Here is a 20280-nt window from a genome sequence, read left to right as displayed (position 1 = left end):
TCTACGTGGTGCCACGCTGTGTGTCAGTGAGTGGAGCGTGGGTTGTTGGGGAGTGTGATACAGCAGCATCCCAGCTTGGTTCGTGTCTGGTAGGACCGGCTCCAAGTTCAGTCTAGCAAGATTAAGTGGACCTGAGCTGACTCCACATGGAAAAATTATGAATGTCTCTTCACCCAGGTCACTGTCATAGCTTATAAAACCTTCTTTATCCCTTTATTTCTTTTTTTCCAGCATACTCCAGCCCTTCATTATTCCATATATATAGGGAGATGACATGTATATTGAGCAAATATTCCATGACTTATCTCTGACTGATCACAATATATAATTGTGACTGTAAGTCACATTGTGCTGGTTTTGCCACTTGGATGACTAAATTTTTCTGAATGAAAAGAGACTGAACAGGGAATAGGCAATACTCTGTTTTGCCTATGAGCACCTGGCTTTGTCACGGAGAGTGCCAGCCAGCTGTCTGTGCAAACTAAAAGCATTTGCATGCACTTTCAACAGTAGTGAGTGAGGAGAGCTGTGACCACATCAAAGGATGTTGAGAGCTCAAACACCACGCGGGGTTCAATGTGAGTTCCCAGCACTGCTGTGGGGAACTTGGCCAGCTCTGCAGTCAGGCTGCTTTACCTCAGCTCTAAAATGACTAGACGAGGGAGCTTTGTGCCTTTTGAAGTTAGAGGGGTTGCAAAGCTGGTGAACAAGAAATTATGATGCAGTTTTTTGGGTTGTTGATAAGTCACCTTGTCCTTGCAGTGGTGGGCAATTTGACATGAATGCAAGGCAAACCTTCAAAAATGTTGTCAGGGTTCATTCAAAAACTGAGAGGTGGAAAACGAACTTTATGTCCCCTGTTCCTGCAGCCCCAGCTTGTAATGAGCTGTTTGTCCAACAATGCACATGGCAGGGTCAGGGTATGCACGCCTGGACCAAAAATTGAGGAGGGTTTAGAGTGATCTGCAAAGAGGTCAGCTGGGTCTGTGTCTTCTCCCTTCTTCCCTCTATTTTTTCAATGGGACACGAGGAGGACTGAGAAGTGCATATGCTTTGGAGAAATATGGAGAAATAAATGAATAAACAACTAAGCCAGGCTTTTGAGTTTAAAGCCTCTATAAAGGTCAGATCATGTTTTAAGCAATGAGCCCTTTGTCTCTAGTGTTAGTTTTGTTTTTACAGTGCGTTCAAAATAACACAAGCTAGCCAAGTCTTGGGAAACTTCCCATCATGCAGCCTCATGGGGCTCATCTCGCTGCCACAGTAGCTCTAAACACTAACCCAACTCCTATTTGCACTCATAAGCCCCCGGCTCAAGTTAGCAAGTACTTTTAATTAACACTAGCTGGTTTATGTGGGTGCTGGCTGGAGCTGGGAAGGGTGGAGATCTCAGCTACGATAGCTGGCAGTACTGCCTTGGGTCTAAGCGTTGCTTTGCTGTGTGGGCGCCTTCATTTGAGTTAAGCTAACTTGGGAGGACTGTAGATAACCCGAGCTGACAGTGGGGTGAGAGCAAGCTCCAAATCTTTTAAACTCAAACAAACCATGGAAAACAAAACAGAACAATGTTATTAGTTCAGCTGGAAAATAGCCAGGCTTTGGGTTAAACAAGACGGTCAAAAAATAGAGGCAGAAATTTGTCTGGTTCAAAAGCATAATGGAAGTCAGGGAAAGCTAACGCATTGCAAATGCCATTGTATCTCAACTGTTCTTTTTCCTTTTTTTTTACTATTTAGAAGGAGGTAGGGGAAGCCCTGAAAGAAGCCTTTGACATTGGGAAACCCCCTTGTGCCAGTGCTGCAGTCATTCAGGTAATCTGGGGAGAAAATGAAAAGCTCACATCCTTTGGGGTAGCCACGTCATTACACACAAATGTGTGGGTATTGGCAGGACCCAGTTTTGCATGTCTTGGGCTAAGCTCAGCATGTTACGAGCTTGCAAGTTAGCTGACATACTTAAACTGCACCTGTGTTCCCCCAGACCTGTTTTCTCCTCTTGTGCATATGTAAGGAAAACTAACTAAAAAAAGACGAGCTCGAGATTAGCTGATTCAAGCTGAAGTTGCGTTCACACTTGGAATTTCATACAGCCCTTTGGAAAGTCACAGTGTATTTTTAACCAGCCTGCTCTGTGCGCGCTCTGCATCGCTGCAGAGGGCTCTCATAAAGCGAGCGGGAGCTACCAAGCCCTGGCGGATCATCTCTGTGGCCGTGCAAGAGGCAGGCGGCTCGCTCGCGGCTCCGGGTGCTGGGCGCAGCTGGTTGCTGCGCCGGCGGCTCTGGCAGCGCGAGGCACCGCGGCCAAGCGGAGCACTCGGCCGAAGCATGCTCTGCTGATCTGTGAGCCATTGCCAGAGGGCGTTTGGATCAAGACCCACAGAAGGCTTAAAATAAATCCTGGGGTTTCCATGTGGATTCAGCAATGCTAGGGACCACGGGCAGCTCGGGGGCCGCTGTGACTGTATCTTTCTCCTCCCCTCTCCACCGCCACTACCCAGAGCGGCAGCCCTGTTTTGGGATGGGAAAGAGGGAAGTAGCCCCACGGTCCTGTAGGATGGCAAACTGCCTCAGGCCCGCTGCCGGGGCTGGCGTTGTGCCTTGCAGGTCAACAGCAGCCAGCCTCCCTTGCGAGGCTGCGCCTTCAGCAGGCAATAAAGTGGCTCTTGTGGCACAGCTCAGACCCAGGCTCACAGAGGCGGCTGCTCCCTCGGCTTGTCCCCCTCGCAGCGACCCCCTGGGCCTCGGCTGCATAAATAGACAGTCCTTATGAAAACACTGCCTTCTCACTTTTCTTGGACTGGCACCTAAAGTTGAGTTAGAAAACAAGGCATCCTGGAAACTCTTCAGCAGTGGTTTCCTGACACCTTGGGGCAGTGTGTTTCCTCCCGTCCCTTTTGGTGAGCTTTTGTATTTCTTGTGAGCAGGGCAAAAACCCATTCATGACATGAGTCACCCTTTGTCTTGCTGACGCTTCATGGAGCGCTGGGAGAGCCCAGCACAGGAGTCCATCTGGCTCCTTTAATCCATCTGGCTCCCCTCCCCTTGCAAGCTTTTGTTTCCACGGAGCAGCTAACGGATGGCATTAAGTTGCCACCTGCTCAGGCCTATCCAATATGGGATGGATTTTTAGCTGTCTGATGTCGCCTGCCTACTGCAGGCACCAAACAGGGGTCGGTGGGGTGAGACTGTGGGGTGTTAAATCAGAGGATTTAACACACGTTGCCGTGTCAGGCGGGAGCGGCGGGAGCTGGGAACTAGACACCTATCTTGTTCAAGCATCCCTGATAGACACCCTGGCAGAGGCACACAGCTGAGAGTTGCCTAACCATTTTTAGTGGTGGCATCCAAATTTATCTGCAAGAGAAAGTCACACAGAAGTGCAGGTGTTCCCACAGGCAGCAAATCTTCGCAGGGTCTGGGCAGCACCGCTGGACATGGCTAGCAATGAGCATTTGTAGGGATAGACTTTCCCCGACTTCTGCACCCTGTTCACTGCACTGGAAGCAGCAGCAGCAAAGGTGCAGATTGGGCTCCTACCCAATACCTTTATGTATGAAAGGGCTTTCAAAACCAAAACATACCTGGTTGCCTAAGAAGGGAGAAGGATTTGCAGCAGGGTGAAGGATGGGAGGTATTGCTCTTCACTGTAGTAAGAGAAAATGGCTTCAGCCCATTCTCCTCTCACGTCTTGAAATCCACAGGTATTAACAGAGAAGACAGAGGCTGCCCAGCGCATCAGTGAGAGCCTGAGGGAGCGAGTGGGAGCTGTGTGCCTGGAGGAGTGCCTGAGCTTCCTCGAGAGGTAAGAGAGATGCTGCTTTCCTCCCCGGCACGTCAGCAGTGCTCAAAAACAGAAATCCTGGTAAAGCGCTTGGTGATTCTGTGTTTGCCTGCATCCACTGTTACCCCTCTTTCATTGCATGGCCATTCCCCACCTAGCTGTTAATGCAGCGACAGCTCTTCACGGCTGTTTATGTTTTCAGCATTTGCTATTGGACTAAAGTTGAAGGGACACCCAGATGGATGGATTAAACCTTGGGGGATGTTTATTCTGGAGAGGTTCAAACCTTAAAAACAACCAGAAAGCGTCGCAGCCGTGTGGCTGGTGCCCACCCTGGCTCCTGGGAGGCAGGGAGGCTGCATGCCAGGAGCAGCTGCACAGACCCCTCCTGAGTTCAGCAGGATTTGTATCAGGCCCTGAATAAGGACTGCAGGAAGGCTTTAAGATTATTTTCCCCATAAGTGAAGATATTGGCTTTTCCTACCCTATCTGCACTTCCTGGATGCAGTGCTTCTTCCAGGCTCCCTGTGAGGGCCAGGAGCTCTGGCCTGTTTTACTTCTCTGATTTATTTTATTTATATATAAAAAAATATTTATTTATATATATATTTTTAATATATTAATTATGTATATATATATTTATTTATTTTATATGATTCTCTGATTTATTTTAAGATCCGTTGCCCTTCACATTATAAAGAGAAGGAAATCCCTATAAAACAGAATTGTCCAGGAGCCATTTGTGAGACTGAAGCTGTCGATAGACTTCATGGGTTATTCATGCACGCTGAGGCTTTTAGTCTTCTGCAGCTTTATAGACAAAGCCTCAGTTGCTTCCAGGAAGCAAATATTCCTGCAGCAGCAGTGATTAAATGAACCTCCTGCCTCCCGATCCATGCAATGCAAGGGATGTCCCCATCCTGACTGTGCTGTCCTTCCTCCCCAGTGGGGCAGGACAGGGACTATCTTTGTCCTAGTCTAGAAGCCCTCTCCTGGAGCGAAACTCTGCACAGTAAAAAGGCAAATAATCACAGAATATTTCTCCCATTTGCTGCCAGGCTACTGCTGTCAGACACATTACAAAGCACACCAGCTTGAGAATATGCCTTCCTGTTTTAATTTAGCTATGGAAATGAAATAAGAAGCTTTCTCCAGCTCCATGGCGGCCTTGGGATCTGCAGCAGCCTACAAATCCTCGAGAACTGCTACATTCTCAGGTTAGCAAAGAGACCCTCATAGCACATGAAGTGAAATGGGTTTTCTGCTGTCCGACCTTTTTCTAACTCTGCTGTGGGGTCAGCCTTGCCTCCAGCTGGGTCTGATCATATGGCCCCCCCCCCACCACCTGGTTAACTTGAAGCATGGAGGGAGCCTGGCTGCAGTCAGTGAGCCCCTTCAGAGCTGCCCTATCTCAGTGAGTGGAAGGTCTGGTGGCAGCGGCTCTGCTGCAGGCAGGGCCCAAGCTGCCGTGTTCACTGTGGTAAAGTGGGGACTCTTACTGCCATGGCTAACTCTATCACGTGCCGTGACGGGGTTTCCTTCCCTGCTCTGATTCTCCTCCACTGGGAAATCCTGATAAATGTAGTGCTGAGATGCATGCACTTGCATGCTTCAGGCTTAAGGGCTTTGCTGTATGAAATCCTATTGAACATGCCAGGCTTTCTGTGGGGTTGTTAAGAAGGCAGGAAGCAGTCAAGCACAGAGCAGTGTGGGAGGCTGTTTGCACCTGCGAGCTAACTGCAGTAGTGCTTGCAGCAATGGAGAAAACAAGGTTGCTTCTGTTCTTCCTGTGTAAGATTATCTGGGGATCTCTGGAGTCAGCAAAAAGCCCAAATCAAGTATATGCACAGTGCTTACTTGATTTTGGAGCTCTGCTTTGGGCCTGGATAGCTGTTTTGCTTGTGGTATGTGCATGTTGCTAATGCTGGACCTTAGACTGAGAATTTATGAGACTCTTTTATGTAATTCTTTACAATTATACTGGGAATGAAGTCACACACTGAGCTTTTCCAGAGAGTGAAACGTCTGGTTTCAGACCGCTGAATGTGTTAGCTAGGATGTGCAGACTTGCAGACTGTTCTGATGGAATACAACTGTTCATCTTGTATTTATGGGGTGTCAAAGGCACATAGGAGGCTTCAACCAGCCTCCATTTATCAGGAGACTCATTTGCATACCCAGATTCTTGCAGCAGGCCACTTCAAACTTTCTCATTTATGAAAGTACCGGCATTTTCATTCATCTAAACTCATTGGTGCTTGGTACAAGAGCCATTTATGTGCATTTTAGCTTTCATGTCCTTATGCCAGCACTTCAGTGCGAGCTAACCGAAAGAGGGGTGGGTGTGGGTCACTGAGACCCTGTGCTAGCCTTGCACCTGAGCATGTTTCTCTTCAAATACCTAGGCAGTCATGTTGGTTGCAGTGGGAAGTGTTTTGATCTGAAAGCATAGCCTGATTTGAGCTAATCTTTTTTTTCCATTTCCTTTTCCTTTTTTGTTCAGAGCTGCCTGGCATAAGCTAACGTACGTTTGCAGTGCCAGCACTGGTCAGGATGTTAAGGTAAAAGGATTTCTAGACCAGATAGAGGATGAGACTGTAGAACATCTTCTGCAGATAATCACTTCTAAAGTCAAGGTAAGGGAGACCCATGTTAACCCTGAATATTTTTATACTGTTGGGCAGGTGTCCACTTCATTCTCATGTCCTGATTTGGAAAGGATAAAGCTGTAGTTTTATCTTCAGACTCTAAATACCGTTCTACCTTGTCTGAAGCTGCATCTTGACAGCTTCATCTTTTCCAGTTTTTGGAATCCCAAATCCACTGTCTGCTGTTGTGCTAAAAATGGGCACCCTGTGCTGCCCCTGGGGAGCCAGACCCCAAGGGCTGAACACCAGCTGGTACCTGCTCCTGCCCAATGGCCGGGCATCTTCCCAGGGGTGGTGATAACTCACAGACACCAAGACTGTGGTGGGTAGTCAGGATTCAGAGAAGACAGACCAGGGATTTATCCCTCTCTTGGAATAAATTCCTTTCCCTTCACACTTTCTAATGTTAGATGTTTAGCCCAGATGCCTACCTTCGTATCCCAGCCTCCATGTCTAGATTACAAAGAATTGCAGGCTGCTAATAGTGTGTGATGTGCGTTCCCTTGTGGAGCTCCCCAGAGCATCCCCAGAGCATCCTCGCTGCACGGGTTTACTCAGACATGCTGAAGTCAGCAGAGGAAAAATGACTAAAGAAACTGGCAATACCATTCTTTGAATAAAGGCACAGGATGCTGCAGCTTGTGAAGGAGTCTCTTTCCAAAAGCAAAAAGAGCATATGCACTAAAATCCATGTCTGCAGCCTGTGTAATATCTCCAGATGTTCATCCTTTGACTCTGTCTATCCCTTTTCCTCAGAGAACACTGAAGGATCACTTCAAAAAATGTGACAGTGGTTTAGGTCACATCCTAGAACCCTTAAAGCAAAGCTTTTTGGCATTTGAAAGGAAAAATACAGGCATATATGAGGTAAGAAATAAGTAAGAAGGTAAGAATCACAGAATCACAGAATCGCAGAATGGTTGAGGTTGGAAGGGACCTCTAGAGATCATCTAGTCCAACCCCCCTGCTCAAGCAGGGTCACCTAGAGCACATTGCACATGACCTTGTCCAGACAGCTTTTGAATATCTCCAGGCATGGAGACTCCACAACCTCTCTGGGCAACCTCTTCCAGTGCTCAGTCACCCTCACAGGAAAGCAGCTTTTCCTCATGTTCAGACAGAATTTCCTGGGTTTCAGTTTGGGCCTGTTGCCTCTCGTCCGATAGGGCAACTGGGCACCACTGTAAGAGAGTCTGGCCCCATCCTCTCTACACCCTCCCTTCAGATACTCATACACATTGATAAGATCCCCCCTCAGCCTTCACTTCTCCAGGCTGAACAGGCCCAGTTCTCTCAGCCTCTCCTCATATGAGACATGCTCCAGTCCCCTAATCATCTTAGTAGCCCTCTGCTGGACTTGCTGCAGTAGCTCCATGTCTCTCTTGTATTGGGGAGCCCAGAACTGGGGCTCCGGATAGCCCTGGTGAGGCTGCATCTGGAGTGAGTAGAGGGGGAGGATCACCTCCCTCCACCTGCTGGCAATGCTCTTCCTAATGCACCCCAGGATACCATTGGCCTTCTTGGCCACAAGGGTGCATTGGTGGCTCAGGACCAGCTTGTTGTCCACCAGCACTCCCAGGTCCTTCTCTGCAGAGCTGCTTTCCAGCAGGTCAACCCCCAACCTGTACTGGTGCACGGGGTTATTCCTCCCCAGGTGCAGGACCCTGCACTTGCCTTTGTTGAACTTCATGAGGTTCCTCTCCGCCCACCTCTCCAGCCTGTCCAGGTCTCTCTGAACAGCAGCAGAGCCCTCTGGCGTATCAGCCACTCCTCCCAGTTTTGGATCATCAGTAAACTTGCTGAGGGTGCACTCTGTCCCTTCATCCAGGTCACTGATGAAGAAGTTGAACAAGACTGGACCCAGCGCTGACCCCTGGGGGGCACCGCTATCCACAGGCCTCCAACTAGACTCTGTGCCACTGATCACAACTCTCTGAGCTCTGCCATTCAGCCAGTTCTCAATCCACCTCACCGTCCACTCATCTAGCCTGCATTTCCTGAGCTTGCCTATGAGGATGTTATGGGAAGCAGTGTAGAAAGCCTTGCTGAAATAAGATATTATTCAGAAAATAGCTAAAACAAGTCTTTGAATCTCTGGATTACACAGCATTTCAGTGCTAATCCAAACTACCATTTTGTCTGTCATTGAAAGGGCTTTTAAAGATCTAATCATCTCTGTCAAGTTCCACAGAGTTAGTTATCTGCTTCACTGGGACAGCTAGAACCTTTGCTGTAATCTCAGCAGAGAAACCAAGAAATGAAGGAACAGGGAAACTGATGGATTTCCCAAATACAGAGGAGGAACATAAGGTGATCTGTGATACTGCCCTGCTCCCAATACCATTATACTGGAAATTGCTTCTTATGTGCTTCAGTCTCAGGTTGGATGTGTTGCTGCTACCTGTGCTATACCTGTCCCACTAAGTATTGGGCTCCCTTTCTCTTACCCTCACATGTCTGCAAGCACTTTTTCAGTGCTGACTTTAATTAACATTTTTGAAATCTGGAAAAAGTAATGGAACAGAAAAATTAGGAGCTATTCTGCTGCTGTTCAGAGCCTGTCACTGAATATCCTGTCACATTAGTGCTGGGGCAAGCAGCAACTCAGTGGCAGAGCGCTATGCCAGAACTGTCTGACTCGTGCTTTGTCTGTTTTGGACAGGGCTGGGGATTTCCTGTACCTTTGGACTGCAGCCTAAAACTCGTCTGATTTCAATTGCTAATGAAAATGTGTTTTTTGTGCAGTGGCCCATATTCCCTTAGGGAGGCTTGTTCCCTCTCTCCCTCCGCCTCAGGTATTGCGTGGTCTCAGCACTGAGGTCTCTCAGCAGATTGTGGATGGTTCAGAAATGCCCAGGTGACTCTCAGGGCCTAGCCACAACCATGTGGCCAAGGGTGCGGCCCTGGGATGTGTCTAGAGGGTACGTCCCAGGTAGGCTGGATCTTGCTTTGTCTATAGTCCAAGCTGTCCCAAAGCTATGTGGTTGTTAGTTTGGGGCTAAGCTAAGCCAAGTCTTTCTTTGCTGCTCGGGAGGGTGAGTGACCCGTGGCGAAGCTAACTGGTCCTATTGCTTTGGTTGGATGTCTCCACACTTATTATCAATGTCTGTGTCATCCACATACAGCTTGGAGGTACTCCATGTGTTAGACCAGGCATTTTAAAGGAACAGAGAAGTGGACACCCATCTGAATGGGCCCTACTTCCCCTACCTATGCTGGCCAGAGTCCTAAAGCTATGGCCTGGTCCTTATTCAATGTCCTGCTCATTACATGGAAGGTAATTTGATCTTCTTTGCTCTGAACAGACTCTTGTTAAGGCTGTCAACGTCACCATTATTACAGAATATGTGCGGGCCCTCCTGACCATTTCCAGGAAACCATCTTCTAGGCAGAGGAGGAGGATTGTCAGCAAAATAGAAGAAGATCATAGGATGCTGCAAACCATCTTTAAAGAGTGCTTAGTAAGTCTTTGATGTGGTTATGCCTGTGCTCTCCATTATTAAGAACAGTACCAAAAGAGGAAAAGGCTCTGAAAAAAAATAGAAAATACTTAAGAGGTCTTACCACAGTGGTATCCAGCTTCACAGAAATGAAAATCAGATGTGCTAGAAGACAGCCCTTCAAATCTGCCAGAAGCTGTTAGTTTATCTTTGTCAAATGTGTGAATGGATGAGGCAAGATTCACACTCCTGCCACTGAAATAAGAATGAGGCATGCTCTTCTAAGCTGGGACGACAGCTCTAAAGCTGTCAGCTCCCCCAGACGAGCCTTCTGTACCTTGGCATGGCAGTGAGGATGAGGAAGGGCCATCCTAGGAGCTAATGTTGCCCCCAGTGTTTTCCCTTGAGCCTCTGTCGAACTCTTGGCTACGTGACCACTTTCAGGGCAATGAATTGAATTAGCCCCTCCAGCTGGCCCCCGCTTTCCCCACAGGCCCTTCCTCAGCTACGGGCCAATGGCTGCCACCATCCCAGCCCCTTAGAGAGCTGAGCTGGGCTGTGAGTCAGAGCCATTTCTGTGCATTACGATGGTTGCCATGAGGGTGCAAGCACATTGATGCTGTTGCAGTTGGCCATGCTTGCATGGAGGAGTGAGTCTTCATGAGGAGGTAAACACCTCACACAGTTATGGGTAAGGACGTGATGCAAAAGGGATAGATTGGGTGTGAAAGGAGAGCCACACCATTGAATAAAACTTGAGCAAAAATGCTACGTCTGATTTGCAGAAGCAATTTTGGAAGCTTAGAATAGCCTCTTTACTTAATTCATAATCCCATGTAATTGGCAATTCCACAAATGGTGTCTGTGGATGGCACCACACTGTTGCACGGTTTCCTTGTTTATCCAAGGGCAAGGACTGCCATGTGAACAGCCCATCCTGCAGCTGCTCCAGCATGAGATTCGGCTGCCACACAACGGGCCCCTGGCACGGCTGCTTTTGCAAATGCAGGCTGTGAGCGCCTGGGCAAAGTGCCCTGTAAGCAAGCTGATTTAAGCCTCGCAGTAGCGATTGCGAAGATTGTCTGGACTGTCAGACAGGAAATTCTCATATGACACAGCAGATAGAAAGCCTCAGCTTTACTGGTTTTAATAATTTCACAGATTTTGAGTCATTCTCATGACTTGTGCATTTAAGTGCTTGGGATTAGAAATCTATTTTCTCCCAAGAGAGACCTCCTATAAGTTAGTTGTCAGTAATTCTGACTATTTTTATCTCATTTTATTCTTTGGACAATCATTTGCAGGCTCCTCCTGAAATTTCTCGGACCTGTTATAACTCACCTGATAGTTTCGTGGTGGAAAGCTGGAAGTTCCCAGTGCTTTTAGGTGAAGGTTCACTTTTCCTAGGGTGATCAGTCACAGACAACTTGATGCTTTGAGAAATCAGGCCATGAGGAATAGTAGGAGGATTCTCTAATATTTAACTTCTAAGCTTACCAGTAATGCTGTGCTTAGCATTACCTTTGGATGAAAAGTGCAAGGAAAGTCGATTTTATAACGTAAATGAGGTATAGGAAATCTTATTATCTACTAAAACACTACATGCTACTTTGGTGAAAAAAGTTTACATCTAGTCAGTCCCTTTCCCTTGGGCCCCCACTCTGTTCTCATCCTTACTTGATGTGTGAGCACTGTAAAACTTGCAGAGGGAATGCATAAGCAATTTGCAGGGGACAGCCTCAAATGAGGTACATGGTTATGCATGCAAAATTTGTACTCTACTGCAGACTGAATTTATTGTGCAGTTGTTGCACAGGCTGCACCTGCTCCCTGCCCTGCTCTGCCCTCTGTCCAGCCTCTCTTCCTGTTACTCTGTCCTCAAAACACATTTGGAAACACCTTGCTTCTTTCCTAAAAGCAGTAAAATGTCAAAGACAGCTAAGCACAGCTGACAAAACAACTCTTGTTTGTCCCTTTAGATTGCAGACCATTTACCTTAGACCTTTCCTGACTATATAGAGCTTAACAAAATCTGGCACCTTCTAATTAATTAACATTTACTTTGTGAGCTTGCCAAGTATGAAGTCTTACAGTATTAATGTGCTGGGAGCAGAGTACAGCTTGCTCACTGTGCAGAGCTAGACATGCTGTGTGTCTGCAGTGCGGAGGAAGAGAGAGAAGGCTGTCTTCAAGTATTACTATTATTTTTAATTTATGTTCAATGCGGAGATGAGCTGAAACGAGAAGCCGGCCTGCTGTTTCTAACGCCCTGTGGAGATCAGGGGAACCTGGGCTTCTCCTGACCTAGTTTGACAGCCTGTTCTCTGGGTTTGCTTTGTCACAGGATCTCTGTTGATGTGATGGCATCAATAATTCAGACTAGCAATTTTACCGCATTACCACACCAACGAAAATGTGAGCAAGATCTGAAGCTCTCTCTTGGCAGTTCATCCACATTCTTCTTTCCCCAGCTTTTTAAAAAATTCTGCATATTTCTTGCCAGCTTTATGAAGCTTTATCCTGTGATGTGCTTTAGTTTAGAGGGAACTGATCATATGCAGCATCTACCAGCCATAATTGTATCCTCACAGGGTCCAGCCCCGCTTCTCGTTGTTTTTCAGCTACAGGATGTGTGTCCCTTCACCCTCTCCCCGAGGTCATTTGTCTGTCCCTGGGCTTGTTCCATGGCTGCAGAAATGCTGCCATGTGCTGGCCAGCAGGGCTTGGTCTCACATAGGCACAGGGGCTGTTGCTTGTGTGGGAAGGGAAGCCACTTCCCAAAGAGCAAAATGACCTTTCAGAGGAGGGATATGTAGGAGAAGGCCCGTTTTACAAAGAAAGCACAGGAAGGAATTCTGCACTGCTGAGGGTAGTTGCCGAGCTGCGCTGGAAGCAGACTGGTTACACTCCATCTTTTTTTCTCTTACCTTGCAGGAAAATATGGTCCTATATGTGCTCACACAGTCCTACAAAGCTGCTACCCTGCACAGTGAACATCTTATCTCTTAAAATTATGTTCTGCTTCCCTTGCCCGGAATACATCTTTTCTTCTATCCCCAGGGTCCTAAAGAAGGTTCCCTCAAGGATCCAATAAAAGCAATTCTAGGACTTATTCAAACTTCTGATGCTGAGGGAATGAAAATAGCCCTTCTGCCCATTCTCAGAGAATTTCCTGATCTAAGGTAAGATGTTTTACTCATTTGACTTATGTAGTTTCTTACATGTTTATTTGCCATCAGAATGCCAAGTTGGGCCAGGCACAGTGCTTATGGTTGAATGTACTGAATGCTTCCTATTAGCAGATGTGGATTTACAGGTTTATAGCTTTGCCAGACATTAACCAGTGGAGTTGACATATCTCATCCATAAAGGTGGAGGATGGAAGAGATGTCTGTCAAGAAAGTAGGGATGCTATGGAAAAATACTACTTGAACGCACAATTTACAGGCTGCGCTGGTGCATTTTACAGCACAGGCACAGGTGGGCTGCATTGGGGCTTTCAAGACCTTCCTTAGTTTGGTCATTTCTTAACTTGCAAGCACTTGGCTCTTGGCTTTAATACTTCACCAATCCTTTTGATGTAGCTCTTCAAGGTATAACTATTTCCACATAATCCTAGGTGTATTCAGGAAGACATAGACACTTCTATTTCTCAGAGAAAGCTGTTAAAAGAAATGAAAGTCAACTTTTTTTAAGAAAGATGATATTTTAGCTAGCTACATTTGTTCCAGAATCTACTGTTTATTACTGCCATCTTTTGCTCTGAAGGTTTGTGCTAGTGACTGTATTTTTTCAAGTTAATGTGATTACACTGTAGAGCTCTCTGTCACAGGATGCCATGAAGGCCAAAAGCATGAATAGCTTCAAATGGGGACCAGATAATTTGTGGTAGATAATTGTCTCAGTGGCTATTCAACATGACAGTTCTGATAAAACCTCCAGCTAAGGAAGTCACTAAACTGCAGACTGCCAGAAGCCAAAAAAAAAAAAAAAAAGACAAAGAAAGACTGTGTTATGTTTGCCCTGGTTCCTATATGCTTTCCCCAAGCATTTGGTACTTTTGAAGACACAGTATTGAACTAAAAAGTTGTGTCTCTGATACAGCATAGCAGTTCTTATGCTCTTACTTTATATATGTATGTGCACAGGAAATACTCAGAAAAATGTCATTTTGATGCAGACCTCTGAGGAGGTCATCCTGGTTTGAGTGGATGCATTGTTTTTGATTTCAATAGAATCCCAAATGCTTAAAGCTGTGTTTGGCTTGGATACATTCACCCTCTGTTAAACAGACTAATAAGCTGTGGCCCCACTCAGCAAAGCAATGCTATGTAGAGCAAAAAGCCTGTAAACTTCCAGATAACCAAGAAGTAACTCCATCTGAGGGGAGAAAAGATACCAAAAATGCTTTCGAACAATTAAAGGTAGAGTCACCCCAAAAAACAGCATGACAGATGCAGATCTTTTTCTAGGAGAGAACTCAGAGAGTTGAAGATTTCTGTGGCTTTGCTGGGGTGCTGTGTGCACTGGGACCCATTAGCTTGGTTATAGCACACATTGTACACACAGCTCTTGGATATGGCCTCCTTGTTGTTAGGTGGCCAAAGGGTGTTGAAAAGCAGTTCGACAGCTTCCAGACTTTGGTTTGGCCCAGCAAAACTGGGTCCTAGAAAGCCAACTTTTTCCTTTGACTCTTCCACTGACTGGCCATCTGATCCTTTTGGAAAGGGAAGAACATCTGAATGTTGTGCTGGACCTCAAAGACTCACTCAGCCGAGAAGACAGAGATACTCTCTTGAAGACATTTCATGATAATTGTGGGGAAACAGGAACAAACTTGCTTTTTGGAGATATAGAGGTAAAGCCTAGGACATATGGACTCTGTGGCTGCTTCTGTTGTTAGCAAAGGTAGGTGTGTGAGTGCGTGTGCCTGCGTGTAACACATGCACGTGCACAGGCAGAGGCATTCCTGGTGGTAGGGAGCTGGGGTGACGTCTGCAACATTGCCTCTCTGAGTCCCTCGTAGCAATATATGCTGGTTGTACTTTGCTCTCTCTGCCTGCAAATTTCCACGTCATGAAGCACCATGTTGCAGGCAGTGCAGATGCTGCATGGTGAGATGTGCCAGGCAGGGAAGAGCGGGGGCACAGGACAGTCCAGGCTCATCCTCCCTGTCCTTCGCCCCTGTTTGGGGGTTGCTGCAGCAAGGCCTCTCCGTGCAGCCCTCCCTCTCGGCACGCTGGCCTCTTGCACTGCGCTCATGTGCCGGGTGTCCCTGACGAGCGTGGGTGCTTCCTGCCAGGGCTCGCCGAGGGGGGTCTCCCTGGTGGTTCCCCTGCTCGTGTCCCTGGCTCAGGGGTATACCTGCCCTGCTGCAGCCCCTCTCCCTGACAGCTGGATTAATCAAGCTGGGGCCAGTCCCACCCAGGTGACTGTGCCATGCTGCAGGCACCAGAGGTGAATGTGCCATCGCCGCTCCTGGAGCAGCAGCCGGAGGCACAGGGGAAGAGGGATAACAGTCCAAGGGATGACCACCACACTGATGTCTTAAATCCCCTCAGTGTGAATTGCCAGGGCTCATCTGGAGCACCTGTAATCTCTTCTAGCTGGTCTTTCCCTAAATCCTTCATACTGTGGTGTATTACAGCCCAGTTCACAGATTCATAGGTCTCAAAATCACAGGGCACCTTTGTAGGCTGTTACATCTGTCCACTGAGTTTCCCATATGATTCCTTCACATTCACAAATTGCTTTATTTTGTTGTTGTTTAAGCTGCAGCAGATCTTGAAACTAAGCAGGGCCTCATGATTTAAAAATACCTCTTGGTGGAGAATGTATAGCTGTTTGCCTTACTTGAAATAATCTACAGCTTCTTTTTAGTTTGAATTTCTCCAGCTCCAGCTCATAGCCAGAGAATTTTGTTTTATCTTTGCCAGGCCAGAGCCCTCTGCTATCAAAATATCTCTGTTAATGTTTACAGACTGACATCTGTCACCTTTTAACTTTCGTCAGATAAACTGAATAGACTGAGCATCTCAGGTTAAAAATCACAGTCCCTTTCCTCCTCCTCCTCCAGTCTCCAGTGTCACCATTTATTTATAGTTCCCCATGTTCGCAGATCAGGGATGAGTTACGCAGAGATGTGACCTGGGGCCTCCAGGCATAAGCAGGCAGCAGGTTACCCTGTTAGCAGGGAGAGAAAGCAATTAGAGAAACAATTAATAAGCAAGCAAACTTTCCCTACTTATTGGGAACGGATTCTGATGTAATGAACTGGCTACCAGTCACCCACTTTTATACCCTCCTTTAAAGAAATTATGGCACCACCTTTGCTTTAGGAAAGATATTCAGGAAAATGTTTTTAAAAGAATGGAAGTCCCTTAGTCTCCTAGTTGCTGAAATCCCCTGGGCAAAGAGGCTTCCCAGATCCCACAAGTCCTGGCTGGGTCTCCACTGCAGTGAAAGCACCTCTGCAGCCCAGATCAGTAGTTTCAACCAAGCTTTCAGGTAGCAGTAACAGTGAAATCTGTTATGGCACCTGCTCACGGGAGGGTCACCTTCCTCTTCCCATCCCACCCCTCGATTTTGTGCGATGCTTTGGGGTGTGACCCGCAGGTACCTCAGTCCTTATCCATAGGGAATCCACTACTTTCTCCTGGTTGGGAATGCAGCTGTTATGCATATATGTCCTTTCTGTATGCAGAGGCAGGAGATCTTTGGAAGAGTGTTATCTTTGGTTGTTTTAAGTGTCAGCATGAACTGACCTCCCACATGAGGAGTGAACGGGTTTGACTAGTGTGGGCAGAGACTAGCTGGATGCTGCAGGTGACTGTGGGCCTGTGGACCCAGAGTAGCTCGCAAGCTGGACGTTTACAACAGAGAAATGTTGATACAGCTTTGTTCAAGAGGCTGTGTGGAGAAGGGATATTTCTGCTGTTTGACTCTCTTGCCCACGTGCTGATGAGTGCTATTTGCTTACGCATATTTTTTTCTTCCTTTCACTCAGATCTGCTGTGAAAAACACGAGGTGTCTCTGCCCTGTGGCAGCACCTGCAATCACAGCTCCTTGGGAATTTTTGGGACTGGTGCAGTTGGAGGCACGAAGCAGCAGGCCAGCCACAGAAGACAGAATTCCTGCACTTTCTCAAGAAAACCACGAGGCCCAAATCCTAATCTTCTGTGCAAAGGCTAGATGGTGCATGAAGAGGTCTAAGCAGAGAGAGGGAGCTGAGTCCTGGTGGTCATTCCCAGGATGTGGCATAGTGCTGTGTGGAGGGGGAAACTCCCCAATTTCTTATTGGTTCCCTCCCTTGTTCCACACACAACCTCAGACGTAGCCAGGGATTGCTGTCCCATCCTAGCGGGGGACACAGCACCTCCGTGTCCCCCGCCGACCTGGGTCAGCCACGTAGCCTGCGTCCCGACACCTGCCCGGGCGCTGTGCAGAGAGGGGCTGCCTTGCCTCGCTCCCCGCACCCGGGGGCAGCGACCCGCGGCGGGGACAGCCTGCTGGGCGGAAATGAGCCACTTCCGATGTCGCGCTGAGGCCGCCAGCCCCTGGAGCTGCTGGACGGGATGCTGGTCCCGCACGAGTTTTACAGCCGACTGCAGCTGAGCTTCGCATTCATTTTATACCTCAGTTCATGGAAATTTCCTCTTGCTGTGGAAAGCGGCTCCTTTGCAGAGGGACCTCTTGCTGTGGAGACTCTCGCGGGAAGCGGGCAGTGAAAGGCGCTGTTCGTCCCGACCTCCGGGCAAGGCCTGGGCTGCTTTCAGATGCAAATAGGCAGCAGTTCCGCTGGGGGAAACGCTTTCGGGCTATCTGCGGCCTGGTCACAGCCTCCGAGCTGGATTTGGTTCAAGGCCCTCGTTTGCTCTTGTGCTGATAGAGGTCGTTACCGTTCGGCTCCTCTCCGGCCGTGTCAGCAAGCTAACGGTGCGGAAAGGCGCTGCTGCCTCCCACGCTCAGGTTTTCCTGAGCAGCCCTTCCAGCTCGGATGTGCTCTCTCCCCCTCATCTCCTGGCACTTAACAGACTCTTACTTAACACGAAAAGGGGCAAATCTGTGAATAACCTGTAAGCACGCCAGGCCGTGGGCACCCCCAGTCCTGCGACCCCGGGAAAGCGCCGACCTGGGCAGGCGCCGCAGCACCGCACCGGGCAGGCAATAAAACCGCGTCGTTTGGGGAGCGCCGCCTCCGGGGACTGGGGCCTGGGAGCTGGGCGGGGGCAGGAACGGGGCGATAACTGCCATTATTTGTGCTCCCGGCGCAATGCCTGAGCGGCACCGAGCCGGGAGCGAGCGGGCTGTTTAATCGTCAGGAAGCACTCTGCGGGCTGTCGGCGCATCGCGAGGCTTCGGCACTGTCAAAATCCATCGCTCGGATCGGAAGAGGGAAGGAAGAGCATTCCCATAAAGGCCTGCAGCCTGCCCGGCCTTCCTGATTGCAAATCTGCTTCAAAAGCCCAAGCTTTGTGTCCCTTGTATTTTATAATTGTCCCTTTCTGCCTCAGGTAAACCTTTCCCAGGGTCTGAGGAGGTGCGGTGAACGCACGGCGCTCCGGTGGGGACAGCCCTGCCAGGCGGGCTGCGCTATTCCTCCTCCCGTGCTGCCTAATGGCACGTTTCTTAGGGAAGCGATTACAGGCTTCGCTTTCCGACAGCGGGATTAGAGGCGGCCTCTGCTTGTTGGAGTTTCAATCAACGGAGCTTCCAGAGGAAATAAATAAAAACCCCTCTGACATTTTGATCACGGTTGTTCTAAAAATAATTCCTCAGCACTGGAATGGTTCCTTCCAAATGCGTTTTGATTGCTACGTGCCTCTCTTCCGTTTGACATTTGCATTCGGGGAAGGGGCTATGCAGCTGGCGAGTGAGGAAGCCTTTGGCTGGGGGCTGCGTGGCTTTGCGCTGGCGACCCTGGCAGCTCAGAGCAAGCCCGCGCCGCGGCTCCTGGCTCTGCTGCTGCCGGGTGTGCGCCGGCCGGGCGATGCCTGCTGCTCCATGTGTGCCTGGCAGACCTATCCGCTTTTGGTGAGGTCTCTAAATCGCAAATTCCTCCACCCTGTGTGGAGCATCAAGCCACAGAAAGGGCAAATAAAGATTTGACTTCAGGAAGGAAACCTCAGATCAGGAGCTTTGTCCGTGGGCTTTAGCGCCAGTGGCCCGCGGGAGGTTTTCTGGAGCAGGAGGATCCCGGGGAAATGGGGATGGGGGCAGAGCGGCCACGTCACTTGGAGGCAGGTGGCAGGTGGGGAAGGGCCTCGGCCACCTGCAAGTCACCTGGGAGAGCAGATGGCGCGTGGGGAGGCCCCGGGTGGCTCCTGGGCGAGGGGGGGTGAGCGGGATCCTGGCTTGCTCCCCGGGCGAGGAGGGGTGAGCAGAGGGAGGACAGCAGGCGCCAGCGGGGAGCGAGGGCTACGGGGCTCTGTGGGGTGGTCAGGGACAGGGAATGAGCAATGATGTCCCTTGTTTGGGGGGAATCTCAGCACACTTCCCTTTACCGTGGGCCCTGGCCTTCCCAAATGTCCCAGATTCCTCCTTTCTAGCCTGGATCATGGGCCAAGGCTAATGGGTTTGGATGGGGTTTGTGCTGCAGTGGGCAGGAGAGGGTTGCTGCCGGCTCTGCACCTGGAGGGTCCCAGCACAGAACCCCTCTCCCAGCCCTCTGCGCCCGTGCTCTCACCAGGAGAGACCCCTTGGTGCCAGGGAGCACAGCGACTGCAGCACCCGGGAGGTGGGAAAATCCTGACAGCAAAGTAGATGCGTCTTTGGCCAAGCAACTATGGAAGAGGCATTTCTCCTCCGGCCCCTGCGTTCCCTGTGCCCTCTCTGTTCCTCTTATGGCCTGGGAAGGCTGCCCAGGAGGGATCCACACCACCATAAAGCTTCATGCTGCTTCTCTGCTGCAAATGGGTTTCTGGGACAGCCTGGGAAAGGACATGGTCATTGAACCATGCTAATCAAGGGAGGGGTAGGCTGTGGTGTCAGCCCACAACATCTGCTCAGCGCATCTGGGGTTGCTTCAGGCTTTGACTTGCTGACCACGAGTCCACCAGACCAAAACCCCAGAAACACAAACCTGGGCCTCTGTCTGGGGGCGTCTGTCCAAAGCCACCGAGAAGAGTGATCCTGGGGCGTGCTTCATCACTCCAGGCATGTCTGAGTGGGAAGCAGAGCCTGGGGTAGGCACTGTATTAGCAGGGAGCTTCCAAAGATCCCTCCTGAGGGTCACCTTCAGTTCTTGCTGCTTAACGCAGGGGAAAACAAGCCCTCCTGAACTGTGCTGCGAGGTGTGAGGAGAGACCTGATGTAATAATAATACAGAAGAAGTGGAACAAGTTAACTTATGTGGGATATAAAACGTACACAAGGAGAATAAATCTCTAAAACTGTGAAACCTCAGAGACGG

The 20280-nt window shown here is 49.0% G+C and overlaps 1 protein-coding gene across 1 annotated transcript in view; it reads left to right on the top strand.

Moving 5' to 3' along the window:
- Nucleotides 1-18972, top strand: part of LOC106483092 (exocyst complex component 3-like) — a 31796-nt gene extending 12824 nt beyond the window's left edge. Inside the window, exons 6-13 of the mRNA XM_067295020.1 lie at nucleotides 1737-1811; nucleotides 3701-3801; nucleotides 4905-4997; nucleotides 6284-6416; nucleotides 7185-7295; nucleotides 9734-9889; nucleotides 12929-13050; nucleotides 16875-18972. Coding sequence (XP_067151121.1) covers nucleotides 1737-1811; nucleotides 3701-3801; nucleotides 4905-4997; nucleotides 6284-6416; nucleotides 7185-7295; nucleotides 9734-9889; nucleotides 12929-13050; nucleotides 16875-17205 — 1122 coding nt within the window. The 3' untranslated portion in view covers nucleotides 17206-18972. The remainder of the gene's footprint in view (nucleotides 1-1736; nucleotides 1812-3700; nucleotides 3802-4904; nucleotides 4998-6283; nucleotides 6417-7184; nucleotides 7296-9733; nucleotides 9890-12928; nucleotides 13051-16874) is intronic.
- Nucleotides 18973-20280: the final 1308 nt, after the last annotated feature.

Source organism: Apteryx mantelli, chromosome 4, assembly GCF_036417845.1.
Source record: "Apteryx mantelli isolate bAptMan1 chromosome 4, bAptMan1.hap1, whole genome shotgun sequence".
Classification (NCBI taxonomy): domain Eukaryota; kingdom Metazoa; phylum Chordata; class Aves; order Apterygiformes; family Apterygidae; genus Apteryx; species Apteryx mantelli.
Note: the sequence above shows the minus strand (reverse complement) of the source record. Positions and strands in the feature narration are given on the sequence as shown.